The sequence below is a fragment of the Cibotium barometz genome, chromosome 8, assembly GCF_041138505.1.
Source record: "Cibotium barometz isolate CiBa-2024 chromosome 8, ASM4113850v1, whole genome shotgun sequence".
Taxonomy (NCBI): domain Eukaryota; kingdom Viridiplantae; phylum Streptophyta; class Polypodiopsida; order Cyatheales; family Cibotiaceae; genus Cibotium; species Cibotium barometz.
This window is the reverse complement of record NC_141053.1, coordinates 41837921-41863187: the sequence shown is the minus strand read 5'-3', so window position 1 is coordinate 41863187 and position 25267 is coordinate 41837921. Positions and strand designations below refer to the sequence as shown.

Genomic DNA, 25267 nt, shown 5'->3' with positions numbered 1-25267 from the left:
CGGGAAAGCTGAGAGAAATTGGAGTAAGGCGCTGATCCTCTACCACAGGATCAAAGTCCACCCCGTACTCGAAGAAAAATAATTTCCAGGGGCCAGGGGGCAATGGGCTGCTGGAAAGTGCCTGAGATGTGGCTTCCAGAGAATTGAAATCAATTTTGAAGAATTATCATCCAAGTAAATGTGCATCAAGAAAGTGCACAGCGAGTTCCAAAGGGGAGTTCCGAAGGGAGGGCTGCCAAAAGCGAATCTCTAACTTGCGAATGGGTGGGGTGAGAGCCATAGACTCTCCCAATGAGAGTAGCCTTATCTCATTGTCGATGTCACTTTGGAGGATGAGAAGCTCGTCTTATGAAAAATTGATAGTTCTCATGACATGTGGGAGTGGAGAAGGGTTGGCTTGGGCAGAAGCCATAATGCCAATCAAGGGACAGGTGACCAACTTGAACACAATAAGAATTTTCCGTATGCTGGCGCAGGCAACAAAGCGGGAGGGGCAGGAGGAAGGGCTGGAAGGCAGAAGAGCAGAAGTGTGCAGCAATGAGGGGATGGAGGAGGAGAAGTGCATAGAGAGGGTGAATGGGCAGAAAGTCTGGAAGGAGAAGGTGTGCAGCAGTACGAGGATCAGAGGGGGGATTGTAGTGAATCGCGGGCAAGAGGGTTGGAAGGAGGCACACGGGTGCGCAGGCAGGAAGGGGGGGTGCTCAGCAGTACGAGGAGCCACAATCTTTCTCAAGAAGCCATGTTTTGGGCATTGATAGAGAGAAAGAAAGAAAGAAATAAAGAAAGAAAGATTTTATTAACGTCTTCCAAAAGACCGAACTCGGCCTATGAAACAAATTAGTGTACCTGTGTGGGGTATCCTCTGTCATCCCAACAAAATGAAAAAGTATTGAACTAAAAAGCTGAATCTGGGTGTGCAATAAATACAATGAGTGGGGGAGGGGATGGAGCTCTACTACTAGGAGAATGCAAAGCTATATGCATGGAGTATACAATCAATGATATGCAACCTAGCTAGCTCCATCCTGTACCATACTAGGGGTATAAAATGGTATACATCAATGAAGGGGGTGTCCACAGCTCCCTGAAGAACATGCCTGGGTCTGCTCTGAAGCGAGCCAGTCGCTCCGCACCCTCTCTGTGAAACTGAGCTCTGATCTCTGTCATCTCTCTCTGGTATAGGCGTGGTGTCCGAAAGCCAAGTGTCCTCTGTCCCCTACGGGCTCTGAGTGTCTCTGCTCTCTAGAGAGTAATTCCTTGCTGTGTAGGGGCTGGGAGTGGGGTGGATCTCTGAAAAAATGTAGTAATATGTGTTTGTCGTCCCCCCTCTGGAGCTGTCTGAGCCTGTAATGATGTCTCTCTGTGACGCTGTATGTCTAGAATGAATCTCCCCAATATGCGCTGGTCTGCTGCCTCAAAGAGCTGGCGTAGGGAATGTGGCTCTCTTAATAAAATGGGATATCTCTCTGATGGCTGTATATGCTCTGCATCTGCATACATAATGCTCCTCACTCTCCACCTCCTCTCTGCACAATCTGCATACCCTCTCCTCTCAGGGGATCCGTGCTGCTCTGCCAGTCTCGATCTCCAATCGATGTGATGAGACTCTAAACTGACCAATAGGTACTCGGGAGCCGTGTGGTAAAAAGGCCTCCATGTATCTAGGCCTCTCTATAAATCCATCATCAGTGATACTCATGAAGTGATCTCTGTAGTACAGCATCTTCAGTGGAAGAGGCTGTGTAGGCAATATTCATGTCTCTCGTGCATAGAGCTGCCATAGGTCCTCTCTCAATACTCTGTTCCCCTCACTATGAGAGAGACGGATATGTCGTGCATCCTTGTCATACTGGAATGGTGGTAGATGATCCATGTCTAGGCCATGCTATGAGAACCAATGTGCGACCTGTGCATACGATGATCCTCTGTCTCCTGCCTCAGCCAGCTATCTAGATGCCTCAAAAGCTCTGTATGACAATCTGTCCTGTGGCATCTCTCTGAATTTGTCTAGCAGGCATATAGTCTGGAATAGGGCCTCTCCTCGGATAATGTCATGAGGTACTAACGGTTTGTTGTGTATCATGCGTGCCATCATGAAGGCCTATGGTCTCTCTATCTGTGTCCACCAATGGGTAGCAAGGCCTGGCGCCCATAGCGCTGCTCCATACATCACCCATACCACTGCTCCATACATCAGTGCCGGTGTGACTAATGTGTCAAATAGCCACCCCTTCGTCCAGGGCTCCTGAAAATGCGACTGGTGGCACTGTCTCTCTAGCATAGCCAATGCTGCATATCCCCGTGTCGATCTAGCTCTGGCTGCTGAACCCATGGTGAAGCGCGTGGCTGCTGCTGCAGAGAAGGTAACCCCTAGGTACACGTATGATGTCACCACCTCCACCTGGCGTCCTGCGAGAGTGAATGTCAGCTGACTCCTGCCCTGTCTCGATGTATGAAAGACCATAACCTTAGTTTTCCCAAGGTTTATAGTAAGACCCCTCTGTGTGCAGAAATCATCGAGTGCATGTAGATGCTACTGTAGACCTCCTGGAGACTCAGACACTAATACAATATCATCAGCATAAAGCATAATATGTACTGAGGTACCTGCTAGATCAACTCCATCTCCGCTCCCTTGTGATTGAAGTCAACCACCTCATCAATGTATAACCCAAATAGAGTGGTGGAAAGTGGGCATCCATTGCTTCACACCAATGGTGCTAGCAATAGTCTCGGACATACCTCCTGGGCATCTGACTCGCCCAAAAACCTGCTCATATAATGCATAGATGTCCCATGTCATATCTGTTGGTATGCCAAGAGACTGCAGGCGCTGAAAGAGCCTCTCTCGTGGTACTGTGTCAAATGCCTTGTGGAAATCCACAAAGCAGCAATAGAGCTTTCTCTTCCTCACTCTGGCCTGATCAATTATACATCTCAAAGTGAATACATGGTCAATGGTAGAGAAAGCTCTCCTGAAGCCTACCTGCCCTGATGAGCGTAAACCTGCTCGCTCAGCATATAAGCTAAGCTCTTGCTCCAACACTGCACCATAGAGTTTGGCCAACACGTGGCCAACCATAACCGTCCTGTAGTTGCTCGGATCGAGCATATCCCCTGTTTTGTGGATCGGCACAATGGTGTGCATCGTCCACTCCGCAGGTAAACCCTCTGCTAGTGCCGTGTTAAACAGGTGTGCAAGAAAAGGCGCCAAAGAATCTACTGCAAATATGAGATGCTCACCGTGTAGGCCCATATGGTCGGCGGCCCGTCCATGCTGTAGGTGGCGGATAGCTTCATTTACCATCGAGTGGGTAAAGAAGCTAGCTGTGGTAGGTCAAGGCTTCTGTGGCTGAGGTATAGGTGGCTGCTGTGGGGCGTGGTATAGGCGCTCTGCATATGTGTGCCATGTCTGTGGGTCTGCAATGGGTGTCGGTGTTCGGGGCTCTCTGAAGTGCCGCCATGAGATAGGGCTATCTCTGTTCGTGAAGAAATGGAAGATCTCTAGCTCTTGTATCTCTGCGAAGGCCCGCCTTTTGCGGCGAGTAAGTCTCCTCATCTCTCTCCTTGACTCCTGCTCTGTGATGGCTCCCAAGGCTCTCTATATGTGGAGCCGTGAGTATAGGGCTCTACACTCGTCATCATACCATCTGTTCTGGGGCAGAGTCCCAGATCTCGCAGGCTCTCCTGAGTGGACACAATGTGGGAAGCTCTATAATGCAGCCGTGTGTAGGAGTGATGCCAGCTTGGCTGTAATGGTATCCATAGGTGCCAGGGAATCCATGAGTAGGAGCCCATCCTCTACTCTGCGAGTGTATATGTCTGCCATGTCATGTGTGAAGTAGATGGTAGTGTGTGGCGTCAGTATGTGGGGGGCTGGTGATATTGGTGATCCGGAGAGAGAGCATGCTGCCATAGCCCAAAACTACCTAGACTTGTCTGATTGTGGTGGTGGCTCCTAGTGGTATGTTGCATGTTCATCTTGATGGCTTGGGTTAACATGGCCGTGCTATTGTGACTGCTCACATGGTATCCAAGCTCGGGCTTTTGGTCCTTGGCAGTCCTCGCTCCTGTCTTCAGGTGGCAATTTGACCATGAAATTTTCGAGCTAAGATAAGCTCTTGTCAACCACTACGATTTTAGTATTGTGGACAACCCATAAGGCAAGAACTAAATAGGCTCATTAGAGATAACATTGACAAATTTACATCCATGAAACATGGATACAACCCGAGGCTGGTTAAGAGGTCTAACCTAGGACATGGGTTTTGGGATAAGGCATCTAAAGGGGAGTTCAAGTGGTTTAAAGAGGCATTAGGTGTATTATAGCTCTTGGTTTATAGGAAGACTATATAAGTCAATTATTAACACAGCTCCAATCTTGGATTTGTGGCCTAGCAAAGACTACTTCCTATGATGACACAGGTAGAGTGTCTCATGGTAGTATGAACTCCAGGCCTTAGTGCACATGTTAGCTATGTCTTTAGATGCCTCTAGATGTCTTTCTCAGGGGTAAGTTTGAGGGGCTCAATGGTTGGACAATGAGCTAGATGCCGGGGCTTTATGGCTGGTTAATGAGCTACATGCCACATTCGTTGTCTTTCTCAATAAGAAAGCTAAATACAAGTGGCTATAGATATTAAAAACAGACCTCAGAACGATAAACAGAACAAGAATAAGAGAAAGCAGAACGAGCTTTGGACATTGTGATCCTTACATTGGAATCGAAGTTGTTTGAGAGCTTTTTAGGAACAATTCGATGGCATGGGAGTTTTTTTCACTTCTTCTTTGTCATCTTCTTCATCACCAGATCTTCCCCAATGGCTTCAATAGGAAGTGAATTTGCACTTTTTTGGTGCGTGAGGGTGTAGAGCCCACTTTTAAGAGGTGTAATCTTGGTTGTAAATGGGTTTGAAGAATCACAGACCCTCTAGCCTCTAGGAAGCTTATGCACGACAATTGTATGATGTGCCTGATCAGTCTATACCGCAAATGTCACACATCCCTCAGTCTACAACATTTTCTCTCTTCTATTCCCTCCACATGTTGGTATATGCTATTGACATTGTCTTCATCTCAGATTTAGCCAAGGGTTTGTAGAAACACTCAGATGCATTGGACAAATTTTGCAGGGAGAGATACCTTTCAGTCAATTTGGGAAAAACCAAGGTTATGGTCCTTAACACATTGTTCAAGGCAAGAGCTTACCTTAGCCTCTGCCGAATCATGTGTCATTGGGTCTTGCTTTCGAGCTGCAATGCAACTCCCCGATGTGGGTGCACTAGCTCGTCCATTGTCACATTGGAATGCTCCTTTGCTAAGGGGTGAAGACAGAGCTCTCTATGCCTAGATGGAGGCAAAAAGAGGATGTCTTCCTCAACGTCCCTTTTCTTGAGGAGTTGAAATCGTGAGATGTTGATATGTGGCAGTGGACTCTTGCCCATAGTTGCAATGGAGTTGGGCGACCTCTTTGGCTCGAGGGATTTGGCGTTATCGAGCACTGGGGATAGGGGCAATGTGGATCAATAGTTGGTCTGGTCAAAGAAGAGGCCACAGAAGGCTCCCATTGACTTGAGGAGGATCCATGTACCATGGGCCAGGCTTGCGTCCGCCATGGTCCCTCCATCCAGAGGTGTACCTAGAGGGTTATCGATGATGAGGCTGATCACACAAATTTGGCTATCTAGATGGCTATCGATGATGAGGCTGATGACACAAACTTGGCTTTCACTATCTCTGGTCCATTCCTGCTTCCACCCCCCACACCTCCCATTGCTACTTTCACTTGAGTCCACTTTCACCACCATGACCTCAACCACATGTACAAAGCTCATTTGGACCAATCCCTTTCGATACTTGATCTCTCCGTCCCAGTCTGCACCCTCACTTCACAGCTCACATCTATCCTCCATGAGTCAGCATGAGTTGGCTGAAAGCGTCATCATGGGTGGTACGATGACGAGTGCAAAGCCACATGGCTTCACCTCCTCCGAGAAAGAATAGATGGCCGGATCTCTGCATGTGAGATGCAAAAAGGTCCTGCCACCCCCTTATCGGAAGGAAGAAGCACACAGTTTTGGCTCAATGCAGGAACAAGTTGTACCGCCTCTTTCTGAGTAAGGACATTCCGATGCTTGGTGAACCTTCGCGGGGACAAGAAGCCCAACATACCTATCACCGGTCCTATGCACGAGGCTTTATGATGTCCGAAACCAGTCCCTACTTGACATATCACATATCCCATGCCCATTATCATCCAACCTCCACCACATCAACCATCAAAAAATCCCTATTAAAGCTTCACAAAGGTAGAGCATTCCACACAGAGCACTTATGAGTGTAGAGCCCCGACTTCTCTCCTAGCTCACCTCTTTAGTAGTTCTCTTTGTGAAGCTCCCCCCCCCCCCCCTCATTGACCAGCCATACCATAGTCCTTATTCTCAAAGCAGGAGACCCCTTGGACCCCAATAACTACTGGACTATGGTCACACATTTGCCAAACTTCATGGGGCAGTTTTGGAAGTGTACGTTAGTTAATGGGCAGAGGGACATTACTTGTTTATATGTCCAGTGAATTAGGAGATATGGGGGAGGTTTCATTACCTTTTCAGAGATGAATTTGGCCCTCTTGCTCGGGTGATGCACTACACTGATAAGAGATGCTTGGGAATGTACTTACTAGACATCGAGAGACATTGATGTGACCATACACAGAGGAGAGGCCAGCAAGAGTTTACTCAGGCCTCCACGACAGATTTCTTCAATCCCCAGCGGCAGATAGAGCTGCCAGTACTTACCCAGGCACTGACTAGCCATACAGGGCATATGGGACAAAATTGGTAGATTGGGCCCCATGATCAATCCAGGAGGTTTTGGCTACTTGCACCTGCTGAGTCATCAAAGATTGGGCAGCCTCCCTCCAGAGAGCCAAATGCCCTTGCCCTGAGAGATTTAGAATCTCCACCCGTCAGCTCCAGATTCGAGACATCCTATGACACCTTAGGGAGGCACCACCACAGGAGGTGGACATCTCGGTGCTTTACTTTGCCATGGAAATTTGAGCTCTCCATGTCTATTACTACATTTACACACAAGGACCTAAATAGTTCTTTGCGTTTTTGACATCCACTTCACATGGATCATAGGTATCATCCTTTTGGTCTTAGAGATCATTTGGGTCTTTAGTAAACGTTAATAATTCGTGTATTCATGTATTCATATATCCATGTACTCATGTACCCCATTTTGACTAGTAGCATTAGCTTCCCACTCTCCCTAGTTGCTGCTTCCGGATGCTCCCTGCTGATGTATTGTAGGGCTAGATACTTACCTTCAATTCTTTCTTTTCTTTTCCAGACAGTGTATCAGATGTCACATGGTTGTAACTTTGGTCTCATAGGTCACTTTGGCCTTTTGAAGACGTTAATATAACATTTCATTTCCCAGTATGGTACAGGATGGAGCTAGCTAGGTTGCATATCATGATTGTATACTCCATGCATATAGCTTTGCATTCTCCTAGTAGTAGAGCTCCATCCCCTCCCCCACTCATTGTACTTATTGCACACCCAGATTCAGCTTTTTAGTTCAGTACTTTTTCATTTTGTTGGGATGACAGAGGATACCCCACACAGGTACACTGATTTGTCTCATAGGCCGAGTTCGGTCTTTTGGAATAAAATCTTTCTTTCTTTCTTTCTTTCTTTCTTTCTTTCTTTCTCTCTCTCTCTCTCTCGCCTCCCGCCAGCCCCTGCGCCCCGCCCTCCTCCTCCCCGCCAGCCCCTCGCCTCCTCTCCTCTCTCTCTCTCTCTCGAGCTCGCCCCTCGCTTCTGGTCGCCCCCCTATTCGCTTCGCTTCTATTCGCCCCTCGCTTCTAGTCGTCCCCTGTTTGCTCCACATTATGTTCGCTTCCCCCCTGTTCGCTCCACATTCTGTTCGCTTCCCTCTTGGTCACCCCCCTGTTCGCCCCATTTTCCGTTCGCTTCCCTCCCCCCCACCGGCCCTTTCTTTAGTAGACACTTAATATCTCTCTCCCTGTGCGCCCACTGCCCATCACCCTCTGTTTCGCCTCACCTGTTGTGCCCAACACACCCCGCCATCTCTCTCTTGCCCTCTCTCTGTTCGCCGCTTGCTGTTCGCTACTGCCGCAGCCCCTCCGCCTCGCTGCCCGCTGGCGCTATGCTAGCCCGTGTGCCTGTCCAGTAGGTCTTGTGCCCCCCTTTCTCCACCCACCCTTCCTCAGGCCCCCAAGGCAGCAACATAACTCTCTCTCGCCATTTTCGCCTTTCCGGCCTAGGCGTCAGTTCGCCTCTCTGCCCCCGCCAGTTCGCCATTTTCGCCTTTCTGCCCTAGGCGTCAGTTCGCCTCTCTGCCCCGCCAGTTCGCCATTTTCGCCTTGCTGGCCCCCGCCAGTTCGCCATTTTCGCCTTTCTGCCCTAGGCGTCAGTTCGCCTCTCTGCCCCGCCAGTTCGCCATTTTCGCCTTGCTGGCCGCCTTTCCCCACCCACCTTGCTCAGGCCCCCAAGGCAGAAACATAACTCTCTCTCTCTCTCTCCTCCCTGCCTGTGGGAAGGACTGCAGAGTGATTTGGAGGAATGGCCCCGAGTCTCCAAGAGAAACTCGAGGCCCTCGAGATGGCAATGAAGGCATTAATCAAGGAGAACAAGAAGACATCCGATTCCAACCTCAATGAGGTGGAAAACAAACTACACAAGCACATCATAGCTCTCGAAGCACGGGTCACAAACCTCGAACAAGAGAACACGGCACTCAAGGAGGAGGTGAGTGCAGTGAAAGTGGAAATGGTAGCCATCAAGAATGCTGAGAAGGAAGAAGGGGAGATCAATGACAACACTCTCACGGCCATCAAAGAAGAGATCTCCAAGGAGATCACAAAGGACATGGAAGGAAAGCTCGAAGCCAAGCAGTCAGGATGGGTCGAGGTGGTGAAGAAGAACATCCGTAAAGAAGTGAGAGAGGAAACTCAAAGGGAAGAAAACCAAATCATTCACACCACCATTGAGGAGGAGAAGATGAGGCATGCCCGCCGCCTCAACATTCGAGTCACAGGTATAGCCGAGACACCCGACTCCACTCCCGAGAAAGATGGACAGCTTCTATGCATGAAGCTCGGCTACAAGGAAGAGCACCCTCTCCCCTTCACCAAAGCATGGAGAGCCGGGAAAGACTCAACACGCAAGCGAGCCCTCATCCTACAGTTTGCAGGAGAGACGGAGAGGGTCACCTTCATGAGGAAGAGGGTTATACTACGGGGTTTAGAGGGAGCTCCTATTTTCTTGGATGATGATCTCACGAGGATGCAGCTTGAGCATAGGAGAACTTGCATGCCACGAGTCTTACACGCAAGGAGAGAAGGCAAGAAGGCCTTCTATCGAGATGGTCGGGTCATCATTGATGGCCGGCCCATGGATTAGCGGTTTGGGGCCTATGGGACACAGACCAGGCCACTGACAGAGATACACATAGCAGTATGGAACTGTAATGGTTCACTATGGGTGCAGCCTGGACGACTGGAGCATGTTATGGTGGGGAGAGACATCATACTTCTGACAGAGACACATCAGAGCCCAGAGAGAGGGCTACCTCGAGTAGAGGGATTCCAGTGGGAGTCAGCATACAGGAGGACCACACGCCAGGGTACCTCGAGAGGGTCGGGGGGAGTAGCGGTCCTATTCAGACGAGAGCTACAGGGGAGACTGAGAGTGGTAGCACAGGATCCAGAGGCCAGATACATGTGGATCAGCTTACAGCTCTCACAGGACAGGGTTATATACATAGCTCTATGTTACTTTTCTCCATCAGGATCCTCCTATGTCATTACAGAGGACATGCCACAGGAGGAGGAGATAGGAGCCTCGCCATACACTTGTCTGTCAGAGGAGATTATGCATTATTCTACACTAGGGGAAGTATTTCTTACGGGCGACTTCAATGCCCACACACAGAGCAGACAGTGTGAGGTGTATGACTATGATGACATGGAGATCCTCCACCCTGTGGATCCAGAGGAGATAGGGGCTAGTCGGGCATCAGAGGACACTGGACCAGACAGAGAACATTATGGGGACCACTTACTAGAGTTGGGAGCCAGGCATCGTCTCGTTATTTATAACGGGATGCTACAGTGGCCGGGATCAGGAGGGCTGACATGCTTCCCACATGGGGGTCATACACGGACCGGAGGCACGGTGGTAGACTACATTATGGGGTCTTTGGAGGCATCACAGCTTGTCACCTCATTCTCCATTCCACCTCATCCTATTGGGGCAGATCATACATACTTGGCATTTTCACTAGCCGGATCACCAGTATCACCAGCCCCCCACATACCGACGCCACACACTACCATCTACTTCACACATGACATGGCAGACATATACACTGGCAGAGTAGAGGATGGGCTCCTACTCATGGATCCCCTGGCATCTATGGATACCATTACAGCCCAGCTCGCATCACTCCTACACACGGCTGCATTACAGAGCTTCCCACATCGTGTACACTCAGGAGAGCCTGCGAGACCTGGGACTATGCCCCAGAACAGATGGTATGATGACGAGTGCAGAGCCCTATACTCACGACTCCGCATACAGAGAGCCTTGGGAGCCATCACAGAGCAGGAGTCGAGGACGGAGATGAGGAGACTTACTCGCCGCAAAAGGCGGGCCTTCGCAGAGATACAGGAGCTAGAGATCTTTCATTTCTTCATGAGTAGAGATAGCCCTGTCTCATGGCGGCACTTCAGAGAGCCCCGGACCCCGACACCTATTGCAGACCCACAGACATGGCACACATATGCAGAGTGTCTATACCATGCCCCACAGCAGCCACCTATACCTCAGCCACAGGAGCCTCGACCTACCACAGCTAGCTTCTTTACCCACTCGATGGTACAGGAAGCTATCCGCCGCCTACAGCATGGACGGGCCGCCGACCATATGGGCCTGCAGGGTGAGCATCTCATATATGCAGTAGATTCTTAACTCCTTTTCTTGCACACCTGTTTAACAGGGCACTAGCAGAGGGTTTGCCTGCGGAGTGGACGATGCACACCATTGTGCCGATTCACAAAACAGGGGATATGCTCGATCCGAGCAACTACAGGACGGTTATGGTTGGCCACGTGCTGGCCAAACTCTATGGTGCAGTGCTGGAGCAGGAGCTTAGCTTATATGCTGAGCGAGCAGGTTTACGCTCATCAGGGCAGGCAGGCTTCAGGAGAGCTTTCTCTACCACTGACCATGTATTCACTTTGAGATGTATGATTGATCACGCCAGAGTGAGGAAGAGAAAGCTCTATTGCTGCTTTGTGGATTTCCGCAAGGCATTTGACACAGTACCACGAGAGAGGCTCTTTCAGCGCCTGCAGTCTCTTGGCATACCAGCAGATATGACATGGGGCATCTATGCATTATATGAGCAGGTTTTTGGGCGAGTCAGATGTCCAGGAGGTATGTCCGAGACTATTGCTAGCACCATTGGTGTGAAGCAATAGCAGATGTCCAGGAGGTATGTCCGAGACTATTGCTAGCACCATTGGTGTGAAGCAAGGATGCCCACTTTCCCCCACGCTATTTGGGTTATACATTGATGAGGTGGCTGACTTCATTACACGGGGAGGCGGAGATGGAGTTGATTTAGCAGGTACCTCAGTACATATTATGCTCTATGCTGATGATATTGTATTAGTGTCTGAGTCCCCAGTTGGTCTACAGCAGCATCTACATGCACTCCATGATTTCTGCACACAGAGGGGTCTTACTGTGAACCTTGGGAAAACCAAGGTTATGGTCTTTCATACATCGAGACAGGGAAGGAGTCAGCTGACATTCACTCTCGCAGGATGCCAGGTGGAGGTGGTGACATCATACGTGTACCTAGGGGTTACCTTCTCTGCAGCAGCCACACGCTTTACCATGGGTTCAGCAGCCAGAGCTAGATTGACACGGGGATATGCAGCATTGGCTATGCTAGAGAGACAGTGCCACCAGGCGCATTTTCAGGAGCCCCGGACGAAGGGGTGGCTATTTGACACATTAGTCACACCGGCATTGATGTATGGAGCAGCAGTATGGGCGCCAGGCCTTGCTACCCATTGGTGGACACAGATAGAGAGACCACAGGCCCTCATGATGGCACGCATGATACGCAGCAAACCGTCAGTACCTCATGACATTATCCGAGCAGAGTTTGCTGCGCCTCCTATGATGGTAGAGGCCATATTTCAGACTATATGCCTGCTAGACAGATTCAGAGAGATGCCACAGGACAGATTATCATACAGAGCTTTTCAGGCATCTAGACAGTTGGCTGAGGCAGGAGACAGAGGATCATGGTATGCACAGGTCACACATTGGTTCTCACAGCATGGCCTAGACATGGATCATCTACCACCATTCCAGTATGACAGGGATGCACCACATATCCGTCTCTCTCATAGTGAGAGGAACAGAGTATTGAGACAGGATCTATGGCAGCTCTATACACGAGAGACATGGATATCGCCTACACAGCCTCTTCCACCGAAGATGCTATACTACAGAGATCACTTCATGAGTATCACTGATGATGGATTTATAGAGAGGCCTAGATACATGGAGGGCTTTTTACCACACGGCTCCCGAGTGGCTATTGGTCAGCTCAGAGTTTCACCACACCGATTGGAGATTGAGACTGGCAGAGCAGCACGGATCCCCCGAGAGGAGAGGGTATGCAGATTGTGCAGAGAGGAGGTGGAGAGTGAGGAGCATTATGTATGCAGATGCAGAGCATATACAGCCATCAGAGAGAGATATCCCATTTTATTCAGAGAGCCACATTCCCTACGCCAGATCTTTGAGGCAGCAGACCAGCGCATACTGGGGAGATACATTCTAGACATACAGCGCCACAGAGAGACATTATTACAGGCTCAGACAGCTCCAGAGGGGGGGCGACAGACACAGATTACTACATTTTTTCAGAGATCCATACCCCTCCCAGCCCCTACACGGCAGGGAATTACTCTCCAGAGAGCAGAGACACTTAGAGCCCGCAGGAGACAGAGGACACCTGGCTTTCGGACACCACGCCTATACCAGAGAGAGATGACAGAGATCAGAGCTCAGTTTCACAGAGAGGGTGCGGAGCGACTGGCTCGCTTCAGAGCACACCCAGGCATGTTCTTCAGGGAGCTGTGGACACCCCCTTCACTGATGTATACCATTTTATACCCCCAGTATGGTACAAGATGGAGCTAGCTAGGTTGCATATCATGATTGTATACTCCATGCATATAGCTTTGCATTCTCCTAGTAATAGAGCTCCATCCCCTGCACACCCAGATTCAGCTTTTTTATTCAGTACTTTTTCATTTTGTTGGGATGAGAGAGGATACCCCATACATGTACTCCGATTTGTCTCATAGGCCGAGTTCGGTCTTTTGGAAGACGTTAATAAAATCTTTCTTTCTTTCTTTCTCTCTCTCTCTCCATTTTGTTGGGATGACAGAGGATACCCCATACAGGTACTCCGATTTGTCTCATAGGCCGAGTTCGGTCTTTTGGAAGACGTTAATAAAATCTTTCTTTCTTTCTTTCTTTCTCTCTCTCTCCTCCCTGCCTGTGGGAAGGGCTGCAGAGTAATCTCGAGGAATGGCCCCGAGTCTCCAAGAGAAACTTGAGGCCCTCGAGACGGCAATGAAGGCACTAATCAAGGAGAACAAGAAGACATCCAGTTCCAACCTCAATGAGGTGGAGAACAAACTACACCAGTACATCATGGCCCTTGAAGCACGGGTCACTAACCTTGAACAAGAGAACATAGCACTCAAGGAGGAGGTGAGTGCATTGAAAGTGGAACTGGTAGCCGTCAAGAACACCGAGAAGGAAGAAGGGGAGATCAATGAAAACACTCTCACGGCCATCAAAGAAGAGATCTCCAAGGAGATCACAAAGGACATGGAGGGAAAACTCGATCAGGATGGGTTGAGGTGGTGAAGAAGAACATCCGTAAAGAAGTGATGGAGGAGACTCAAAGGGGAGAACATCAAATCATTCACACCACCATTGAGGAGGAGAAGATGAGGCATGCCCGCCGCCTCAACATTCGAGTCACAGGTATAGCCGAGACACCCAACTCCACTTCCGAGAAAGATGGACAGCTTCTATGCATGAAGCTAGGCTACAAGGAAGAGGACCCTCTCCCCTTCACCAAAGCATGGAGAGCCGGGAAAGACTCAACACGCAAGCGAGCCCTCATCCTTCAGTTTGCAGGAGAGACGGAGAGGGTCGCCTTCATGAGGAAGAGGGTCATACTACGAGGCTTAGAGGGAGCTCTATTTTCTTGGATGATCATCTCACGAGGATGCAGCTAGAGCATAGGAGAGCTTGCATGCCACGAGTCTTACATGCGAGGAGAGAAGGCAAGAAGGCCTTCTATCGAGATGGTCGGGTCATCATTGATGGCCAGCCCATGGATTAGCGGTTTGGGGCCTATGGGACACAGACCAGGCCACTGACAGAGATACACATGGCACTATGGAACTGTAATGGTTCACTATGGGTGCAGCCTAGACGACTGGAGCATGTTATGGTGAGGAGAGCCATCATACTTCTGACAGAGACACATCAGAGCCCAGAGAGGTCTACCTCGAGTAGATGGATTCCAGTGGGAGTCAACATATAGGAGGACCACACGCCAGGGTACCTCGAGAGGGTCGGGAGGAGTAGCAGTTCTATTCACACAGGAGCTAGAGGGGAGACTGAGAGTGGTAGCACAGGATCCAGAGGCCAAATACATGTGGATCAGCTTACAGCTCTCACAGGACAGGGTTATATACATAGCCCTATGTCACTTTCCTCCATCAGGATCCTCCTATGTCAGTACATAGGACATGCCACAGGAGGAGGAGACAGGAGCCTCGCCATACACTTGTCTGTCAGAGGAGATTATGCATTATTCTACAATAGGGGAAGTATTTCTTATGGGTGACTTCAATGCCCACACATAGAGCAGACAGTGTGAGGTGTATGACTATGATGACATGGAGATCCTCCACCCTGTGGATCCAGAGGAGATAGGGGCTAGTCGGGCATCAGAGGACACTGGACCAAACAGAGGACATTATGGGGACCACTTACTAGAGTTGGGAGCCAGGCATCGTCTCGTTATTTATAACAGGATGTTGGCTGACATGCTTCCCACATGGGGGTCATACACGGACCGGAGGCACGGTGGTAGACCACATTATGGGGTCTTTGGAGGCATCACAGCTTGTCACCTCATTCTCCATCCCACCTCATCCTATTGGGGCAGATCATACATACTTGGCATTTTCACTAGCCGGATCACCAGTATCACCAGCCCCCCACATCCCGACGCTACACACTACCATCTACTTCATATACACTGGCAGAGGAGAGGATGGGCTCCTACTCATGGATCCCCTGGCACCTATGGATACCATTACAGCCCAGTTGGCATCACTCCTACACGGCTGTATTACAGAGCTTCCCACCAGAACAGATGGTATGATGACGAGTGCAAAGCCCTATACTCACGGCTCCGCATACAGAGAGCCTTGGGAGCCATCATAGAGCAGGAGTCGAGGAGAGAGATGAGGAGACTTACTCGCCGCAAAAGGCGAGCCTTCGCAGAGACACAGGAGCTAGAGATCTTCCATTTCTTCATGAGTAGAAATGAAATGAAATGAAATGATATATTAACGTCTTCAGAAGGCCAAAATGACCTATGAGACCAAAAAGGTTACAACAATTGGTGGATCTGATACAATGTCTGTGTAAGAAAAGCTAAAAACAACTAAACAACTAACTGAAACTGAAACAACTATGAGGAAAAGTACGGTACTAGGAGCTCCTAATGGATAACATCTGGGAGGAAAACTCCAGCAATAAAGGTAAGCATCATACACATCACTATCCAAAGATGTCTCTCATCGGTCGATGGCGGATATCCTCAATGTCCTCCATGGTGAGTACTTTGACTAGACGTCTCCCATGTTGTGCTAGTATGGTCCTAATCCTCTGTTGTAGTCTCCGCCGATGTCGAGATGGGCCTCTCATCTTGGGGCGCCTGGACCGCCCCAGCTCTATAGCCCGATCAATCAGTGTACCTCTGGTGCGGCTATACTCTGGGACTATCTGCAATGCCTGCTGGCGTGACTGCTCAATCTCTAGTCGAAAGAAGTCTGTTGTCATGGCCCTGTGAAAATGGAACAGCACAAGTGTGGGCATGGTGGTTGCTGAGTCAGAATATTGAATGATTCACATGGGGGTGTGCCCGGACAGAGTTAATGATGTGTGGACATCCCTAGGTGTGAAGGGGGGAACTAGAACATTAGGATTCTAATGTTTTATTAAAAGTTGCCCCTAGGCCTTAGTGGCCCCTAGGGAACTTTAATAACTTTTAAAGTTGGGTCCTAGGATTATTATGGGGAGGGGGCCACTCCACTTTTGGAGGGTAAGTTTTTCTCTCCTCTCTCTCTCTCTAGCTTTTGGAAAACGTGGAGCAAAAGGAGTTGTGGGGAAGCGTGGAAAAGCAAGGAGAAAAACTGGTCGACTGGTGAAGGGTGTGTTGCTGCTGTTTTTCCCTATACAAACTAGCCGTACAGTTCTGTACGGACAGGTTGTAGCAGGTACAAGCTGCGCTAAGTGATTTCTGCACCAGGAGAGTGGGCGGCGGCAGTTATAGACGGCTGCAGTTGTTGGTACAGGCTGTGCAGACAAGTACAACTGTAGGTACAACACTGTACGACTGTCGTACAGTGTACGGACAATTCAGGTACAGCAGTACTGCTGCTGTACCTGTACAACTGTAGGTACAACACTGTACGACTGTCGTACAGTGTACGGACAATTCAGGTATAGCAGTACTGCTGCTGGCGGCGCTGGACAGATCTGGTACAGGCTGACTGCGCAGGTACAATCGTGTACAGATACTGGCTGTGCAGGCGGCGTATGCAAGGACAGCTTCTGGCACGTGTTCCGAGGTTGAACAGTACATGTATGTATGAGCTGAGATGTTTAATCATGTGCTTGAGATATGCCAGATGTATGCTCATGGCTGCCCTGCTTAGTGGTCTTGGCTGATCAGAGGGAGGCACAGCGTGTTGCTTTGAGACACAGATCTATGTGCGTGAATCCTCTGTGCTAAGAGGTATTGTGGGCCGTCAGATTGGACATACAGGTGTAGTCTCTTGGCTGATTTTGGTTGTACTCAGCCTTTCATACTTTTGGAATTGAATAAAGAAATACCGCAAGGGGCGCCAAGCTTTGGGGCCAACAGGTGTCGCTTTGTTTTTAGATTTGGGCACTCTAGCCCCAATCTTTTCTGTTTTCATATCTAGACTACAAGTGGACGGGTGACTGCTAGTCTACCGCACTCTGGTTTCTATCAGAGGCCAGTTTCAAGGTTTCGTTGCCGGGACAAATCATCAACTTTCTGAAGGGGGTGAGCTCGTGGTTGCCTCGAAGAAAGCCATTGCTGAAAAATTCAGCAAACATGTGTGATACAGAGGATGAGTACTTATATCATGAAGAGGAAGAGCAAGAGACTTCTCCTGAGAGAGATGTATCTGAGGATATCATGCAGGAGAACAGGCTGCAGATGCTGAGCCTTATGAGGATGTAACACAACGAGAGGATGTACATGGTAAAGAGGATGATGATGCTCGGTTCAAAGATCGTTTGGCTAGTGTTATGGATGTATTTATGCAGCTCACACAGAGTGAGAGATTTGCCTTATGAGGATGTAACACAGCGAGAGGATGTACATGGTAAAGAGGATGATGATGCTCGGTTCAAAGATCGTTTGGCTAGTGTTATGGATGTATTTATGCAGCTCACACAGAGTGAGAGATTTGCTGAACTTATGAGATCCCGCACAGAGCTCGAGAAAAGGAAGAAGAAGGTTCGTTCTAAGAATCTTTCACAAGGTCATAGTGGTGCCATCCCACAGGAACCATCTTTTGGCCAGTTTCCGAACATGCAACATGCTTATGGTGCAAACTCTCAGAGTTCCTTCTATGGACAGCCACCTATTCCTCAGCAGAACATGCATCCAGGTTATTTTGGTGGTGGCTCGGTGTTCCAATCTATGACTAGGGGTTATCCTCAGGGAGGCATGGGTATGCACGGGCCTTTTGGAGCTAATTTTCAGCCTGGTATGCAAGGGAATATGCATGGTGGTATGCAGTCCGGTATGCAAGGAAATATGTTTGGGGGCATGCAACCTGGAATGCAAGGCAATATGTTTGGTGGTATGCAGCCAGGTATGCATAACGGAATGTTTGGAAACATGGCTGGGATGTATGGTATGCCAGGTGTGGGAATGGGAAATGTTGACCCAATGATGGGCATGAATGTTGGGGGCAGCAATCTTGCGAAACCACTTCCATATGATAATCTAACGCCTATGGGAAAGGCGAAGGATTACAAGGAAGAGGGAGCTGCAGTGAAGTTTGATACATTCAGTGGGGCCAAAGATAAATTGAAAGCACTTACCTTTTTACAACAGTTTGATGCTGCTTTTTCTGGTGGGAATTACACAAAGTCCTCTAAGGTGAGGAAATCCGCCACTTTTCTCAAGGGCAATGCTTTGCAGTGGTGGTCTACTCTTCTTTTGCAGGGCATAGCACCCACTACATGGGTCCAATTTAAACAGGTTTTCTCTTCCGTATGGCTCACATCTACATTTGAGGTGGATGTTATGACCGCATGGCACAAATTGGATGCTTCAAAGTGAGAATTTGGAGGATTATAACAAGAAGTTTTGGGAAGCTTTACTTCCAGTGACTTCTTATCGTGCGGTGCCATTATTTGAGCAGGTAGAGAAGTATTGTTGTGGGCTGCCCAAAGAGGTGCGAGATTATTGTATCAAGACAAAAGTAACGAACATGTCACAGATGATTGAAAATGCTATGACAGCTAATGCGTTACTCACTGGAGGTTCATCTGGGTTTAAAGGCAGTAAGAACATGAGCAAGAAAGCTGAAAAATCTGGGCATGCTTCTCGTGATGCTAAAGCGTCTTCAGAGACGAAGTATAAGAAGTTGCCAATGCCCAAGAGGACTTCTGAGGAAAGACAGGCTTTGAGAGATGCTCATAAGGGGCATATGTCATTCAATTGTCCCAAAAGGACTCTGACAATAAAGGAGAGCCCAAGTCAAAGAAACCAAAACCTTCTGCAGGCTTAGTTCCTGATCTTGTGGGGAAGAGCCAGGTGGTGAAGCAATAGAGTTGTGCAGGGCATGGGGCAAAGTGAGAGATCAGAATGCCTTGATCTTCTTTGACACAGGTGCTAGAGCCAACTTCATTTCACCAGATTTGGCTGGCCGATTGGGGATTCGTGCAGAGGAGATGGGGCCGTTACATGAGGCTAATATGGCTTGTCCAGGGTATGTAGAACCCGTTACTCCTATCATTGGGAAGCTTCGGCTTCATTTGCAGGGTTATGTGGACAGTGAAGAGTTCTTTATCGTGCCACTTGATGGCTGTGATGTTTTGTTGGGGATGCCATGGTGCCACAGAGTACATGCGGTGGTGGATACTTACAATAGGAAAATCACTCTGAGTCATAGAGGGAAAGAACATGTATTGGATGTAAAACTCAAAGGGGAATTTGTTCCTATTGTATCCGCTTTGGCGATTTCATCAGTAATGAAAAAGCATCTTTCCGCGTACTTAATTTATGTAAAGGATGCACAGGATGATGAGTCTAAGTCTAATTTGTCTATGTTAGATAAGAATAGGACTGATTTCTTATGTGGGTTTCAAGACTGTTTTTCCGAGTCATTGCCAGGAGAACTTCCTCCTGAGAGGCCAGAAGATCATGCCATTGATCTGATTCCTAGTAGTACTCCACCGAATAGACCGTCGTACCGTGTTAGTGCAGCCCAACAGGAAGAGATTATGAGTCAGGTGCAGGAGCTTCTGAATAAAGGGTTGATACAGCCTAGCTCATCACCCTTTTGCTCACCTGTACTCTTAGTGCAGAAAAAGAATGGTTCTTGGCGCATGTGTATTGATTACAGGGCGCTGAACAAGAATACCATCAAGAATCGATTTCCCATACCGAGGATCGATGACATCTTGGACCGCTTACAGGGCTCCACAGTTTTTAGTCGTATTGACTTGAAAAGCGGGTATCATCAGATACGCATTAGACCCGAGGATGTGCATAAGACAGCATTCCAAACCACGTTTGGGTTGTATGAGTTCTTGAACTTTGTGATGCCTTTGTGAGGCAATGCATCGTATGTCAGAAGGTAAAGTTTGACCGTCAAAAGACACCAGGGTTATTACAGCCTTTACCTATTCCAGATAGACCTTGGGAGAGCATTGCCATGGATTTTATATTTGATCTTCCACGGACACAAACGGGAAATGATGGCATCTAGACTATCATATGCAGGTTCAGTAAGCAGGCTCATTTCATTCCCGTGCGTAAGACGATCAAAGTGGATCATATGGTGAAGTTGTTCATGGCGAACATCTTCAAGTATCATGGCTTGCCTACGTCTATCATTAGTGACCGTGATCCACAGATGACGAGTTTGTTCTGGAGAGGGTTGTTTGACAACATGGGTACAACTCTCAAGTTTTCATCGTCATTTCATCCACAAACAGATGGTCAGTCAGAAGAGGCTAACTCTACAGTGTTGGATCTTCTCAAGTGTTATGTGTCAGAGCACAAGCAACAATGGGAAAAGTATCTTCCTTTGGTGGAGTTTGCATATAACAACACTATACATACCTCGACAGGCAAGGCGCCTTTTGAGATTGTAGAAGGAGGGAAGAAGGTACCACCCATTTTGCATACAAAGAATAAGCTCTTTGAGGCTGATCAGTATGTGGAAAGTTTGGATGAAGCTTATCGGAGGGTTAAGTTGGCACTCCAGAAAACTCAGCAGAAGCAAAAGAAAGCCGCAGACTGTCAGACGTGATTTACAGTTTGCATTGGGTGATTGGGTTCTTTTGTGCTTTGAAAAGGCTAGACTCAAGAAGATGAAGGGTAAAGAGCGCTTATTCCCTAAATTGAGCATGCGTTATTATGGGCCTTTTCAGGTATTGGAAAAGATTGGTGAGGTAGCCTATCGTTTGAAGCTACCAAATCACTGGAGGATTCACAATGCTTTTCACGTGAGTCTTCTTAGACCTTTCCGTAGGGATGTGCCTGAGGATGTGTCAGATGAGGCTCAGTCCGAAGTTGAGGAACTTGATGAGGTTCTGATTCCAGAGCAGATACTGGCACATAAAGAAAGGAAGGTACGAGGTAAAGTTTCCCGTCGCTATCTTGTGAAGTTCAAGAACTATTCACCGATGGATGCGAAGTGGATGGAGGAAGGTGACTTAACAGATTCACCTTAAGTTTTGCAGCTTTATCTCAATGCCTTTGAGTTAGAGCCGACTCTTGTTGTGGCTCATTCAGGTTCAGCAGAGCATGGGTCTAGAGCATTACCTGATGCTCAAGAGGGGGGTAGCACCTCCACTCCCTTGATACAGACAGGCTCAGATGACATCTAGAGGTCGCTTGGTGCAGTTTTTATCTCACCCGAAGGTACTAAGGCTGACAGTACATCTACTTATGGAACTTCTATGATATATGTGTACTAGTCACATGGGATTTTGTGGATATGTATGGTTCACAATGGTATACAACTTGGACTATTACTATGCCATTGGTTTGCAGTGAATGTTGATACATGTGCATGGCTTAGAGAGATTGGGACGCTGATCTTGCCATATTGTATATTTCACTCTGGATATTTTGCTGTATCACCAGAATGCAATCGAGGACGCTTGCCATTTTTCAAGAGGGGGGTATGTCATGGCCCTGTGAAAATGGAACAGCACAAGTGTGGGCATGGTGGTTGCTGAGTCAGAATATTGAATGATTCACATGGGGGGGTTCCCGGACAGAGTTAATGATGTGTGGACATCCCTAGGTGTGAAGGGGGGAACTAGAACATTAGGATTCTAATGTTTTATTAAAAGTTGCCCCTAGGCCTTAGTGGCCCCTAGGGAACTTTAATAACTTTTAAAGTTGGGCCCTAGGATTATTATAGGGAGGGGGCCACTCCACTTTTGGAGTGTAAGTTTCTCTCTCCTCTCTCTCTCTCTAGCTTTTGGAAAACGTGGAGCAAAAGGAGTTGTGGGGAAGGGTGGAAAAGCAAGGAGAAAAACTGGTCGACTGCTGAAGGGTGTGTTGCTGCTGTTTTTCCCTGTACAAACCAGCCGTAGAGTTCTGTACGGACAGGTTGCAACAGGTACAAGCTGCGTTGAGTGATTTCTGCACCAGGAGAGTGGGCGACGGCTGTTACAGACGGCTGCAGTTGCTGGTACAGGCTGTGCAGACAAGTACAACTGCAGGTACAGCACTGTACGACTGCCGTACAGTGTACGGACAGTTCAGGTACAGCAGTACTGCTACTGGCGGCGCTGGACAGATCTGGTACAGGCTGACTGCACAGGTACAGTCGTGTATAGATACTGGCTGCAGGCGGCGTATGCAAGGACAGCTTCTGGCACGTGTTCCGAGGCAGTACAGACTGGTACAGTGCTGTTTTTCAGGACTGTACAGACAGGTACAGCACTGAGGTGGATACAAGGAGGAGGGTACAGACAAGTACATACACACGTGTGAAGCAGGGTTGTGGAAACAAGTGCCTGCAAGTACAGATTGGTACCGTTACTTCCTCCAGTGCCGATACACGGGCTGATTTTGGTAAGCTCCACATCTGTTCATCTATCTCTCTTCCTACTACTTTATGTCTGTTGCAGATTTGAGCTATCTGGCCCCTTGTGAGAGGAGGGGTATGGCACATTGACAAGGGTGGAGACAGAGGTTGAACAGTACATGTATGTATGAGCTGAGATGTTTAATCATGTGCTTGAGATATGCCAGATGTATGCTCATGGCTGCCCTGCTTAGTGGTCTTGGTTGATTAGAGGGAGGCACAGTGTGTTGCTTTGAGACACAGATCTGTGTGCGTGAATCCTCTGTGCTAAGAGGTATTGTGGGCCGTCAGATTGGACATACAGGTGTAGTCTCCTGGCTGATTTTGGTTGTACTCAGCCTTTCATACTTTTGGAATTGAATAAAGAAATACCGCAAGGGGCGCCAAGCTTTGGGGCCAACAGGTGTCGCTTTGTTTTCAGATTTGGGCACTCTAGCCCCAATCTTTTCTGTTTTCATATCTAGACTACAAGTGGACGGGTGACTGCTAGTCTACCGCACTCTGGTTTCTATCAGAGGCCGGTTTCATCTGTAATCGGCCTCTGTAGGTGTCTCTCCCTCTCTGATCCCCTCCCTCTAGTAGAGATAGCCCTATCTCATGGCGGCACTTCAGAGAGCCCCGGACACCGACACCCATTGTAGACCCACAGACATGGCACACATATGCAAAGGGCCTATACCACACCCCACTGCAACCACCTATACCTCAGCCCCACAGGAGCCTCGACCTACCACAGCTAGCTTCTTTACCCACTCGATGGTAAAGGAAGCTATCCGCCGCCTACAGCATGGACGGGCCGCCGACCATATGGGCCTACAGGGTGAGCATCTCATATATGCAGTAGATTCTTTGGCTCCTTTTCTTGCACACCTGTTTAACAGGGCACTAGCAGAGGGTTTGCCTACGGAGTGGACGATGCACACCATTGTGCTGATCCACAAAACAGGGGATATGCTCGATTCGAGCAACTACAGGACGGTTATGGTTGGCCACATGTTGGCCAAACTCTATGGTGCAGTGTTGGAGCAAGAGCTTAGCTTATATGCTAAGCGAGCAGGTTTACGCTCATCAAGGCAGGCAGGCTTCAGGAGAGCTTTCTCTACCACTGACCATGTATTCACTTTGAGATGTATGATTGATTAGGCCAGAGTGAGGAAGAGAAAGCTCTATTGCTGCTTTGTGGATTTCCGCAAGGCATTTGACACAGTACCACGAGAGAGGCTCTTACAGCACCTGCAGTCTCTTGGCATACCAGCAGATATGACATGGGGCATCTATGCATTATAAAAGCAGGTTTTTGGGCGAGTCAGATGCCAAGGAGGTATGTACGAGACTATTGCTAGCACCATTGGTGTGAAGCAAGGATGCCCACTTTCCCCCACGCTATTTGGGTTATACATTGATGAGGTGGCTGACTTCATTACACGAGGAGGCGGAGATGGAGTTGATCTAGCAAGTACCTCAGTACATATAATGCTTCATGCTGATGATATTGTATTAGTGTCTGAGTCTCCAGGAGGTCTACAATAGCATCTACATGCACTCGATGATTTTTGCACACAGAGGGGTCTTACTGTGAACCTTGGGAAAACCAAGGTTATGGTCTTTCATACATCGAGACAGGGCAGAGCTGACATTCACTCTCACAGGACGCCAGGTGGAGGTGGTGACATCATACGTGTACCTAGGGGTTACCTTCTCTGCAGTAGCCACGTGCTTCACCATGGGTTCAGCAGCCAGAGCTAGATTGACACGGGGATATGCAGCATTGGCTATGCCAAAGAGACAGTGCCACCAGGTGCATTTTCAAGAGCCCCGGACGAAGGGGTGGCTATTCGACACATTAGTCACACCAGCATTGATGTATGGAGCAGCGGTATGGGCACCACGCCTCGCTACCCATTGGTGGACACAGATAGAGAGACCACAGGCCCTCATGATGGCACGCATGATACGCAGCAAACCGTCAGTACCTCATGACATTATCCGAGCAGAGTTTGCTACGCCTCCTATGATTGTAGAGGCCATATTCCAGACTATATGCCTGCTAGACAAATTCAGAGAGATGCCACAGGACAGATTGTCATACAGAGCTTTTGAGGCATCTAGACAGCTGGCTGAGGCAGGAGACAAAGATCATGGTATGCACAAGTCACACATTGGTTCTCACAGCATGGCCTAGACATGGATCATCTACCACCATTCCAGTATGACAAGGATGCACCACATATCCGTCTCTCTCATAGTGAGAGGAACAGAGTATTGAGACAGGATCTATGGCAGCTCTATACACGAGAGACATGGATATCGCCTACACAGCCTCATCCACCGAAGATGTTGTACTATAGAGATCGCTTCATGAGTATCACTGATGATGGATTTATAGAGAGGCCTCGATACATGGAGGGCTTTTTACCACACGGCTCCCGAGTAGCTATTGGTCAGCTTGGGGAAGTCCTCCTACTCGGGGATTTCAACGCCAGGACAGGAAGTCAGCAAGTCCCACTACTC

The 25267-nt window shown here is 48.6% G+C and overlaps 2 protein-coding genes across 5 annotated transcripts in view; both read left to right on the top strand.

Moving 5' to 3' along the window:
• ISA3 (isoamylase 3) overlaps window positions 1–25267 on the top strand; it is a 242360-nt gene that overhangs the window by 202262 nt on the left and 14831 nt on the right. The window lies entirely within an intron of this gene.
• LOC147636285 (uncharacterized) lies at window positions 9579–13385 on the top strand. Its single transcript, XM_086801729.1, has 2 exons — window positions 9579–11471; window positions 11530–13385. The coding sequence occupies exons 1-2, from the start codon at window positions 11066–11068 to the stop codon at window positions 13257–13259; spliced, it is 2136 nt and encodes a 711-aa protein (XP_086657855.1). The 5' UTR covers window positions 9579–11065; the 3' UTR covers window positions 13260–13385.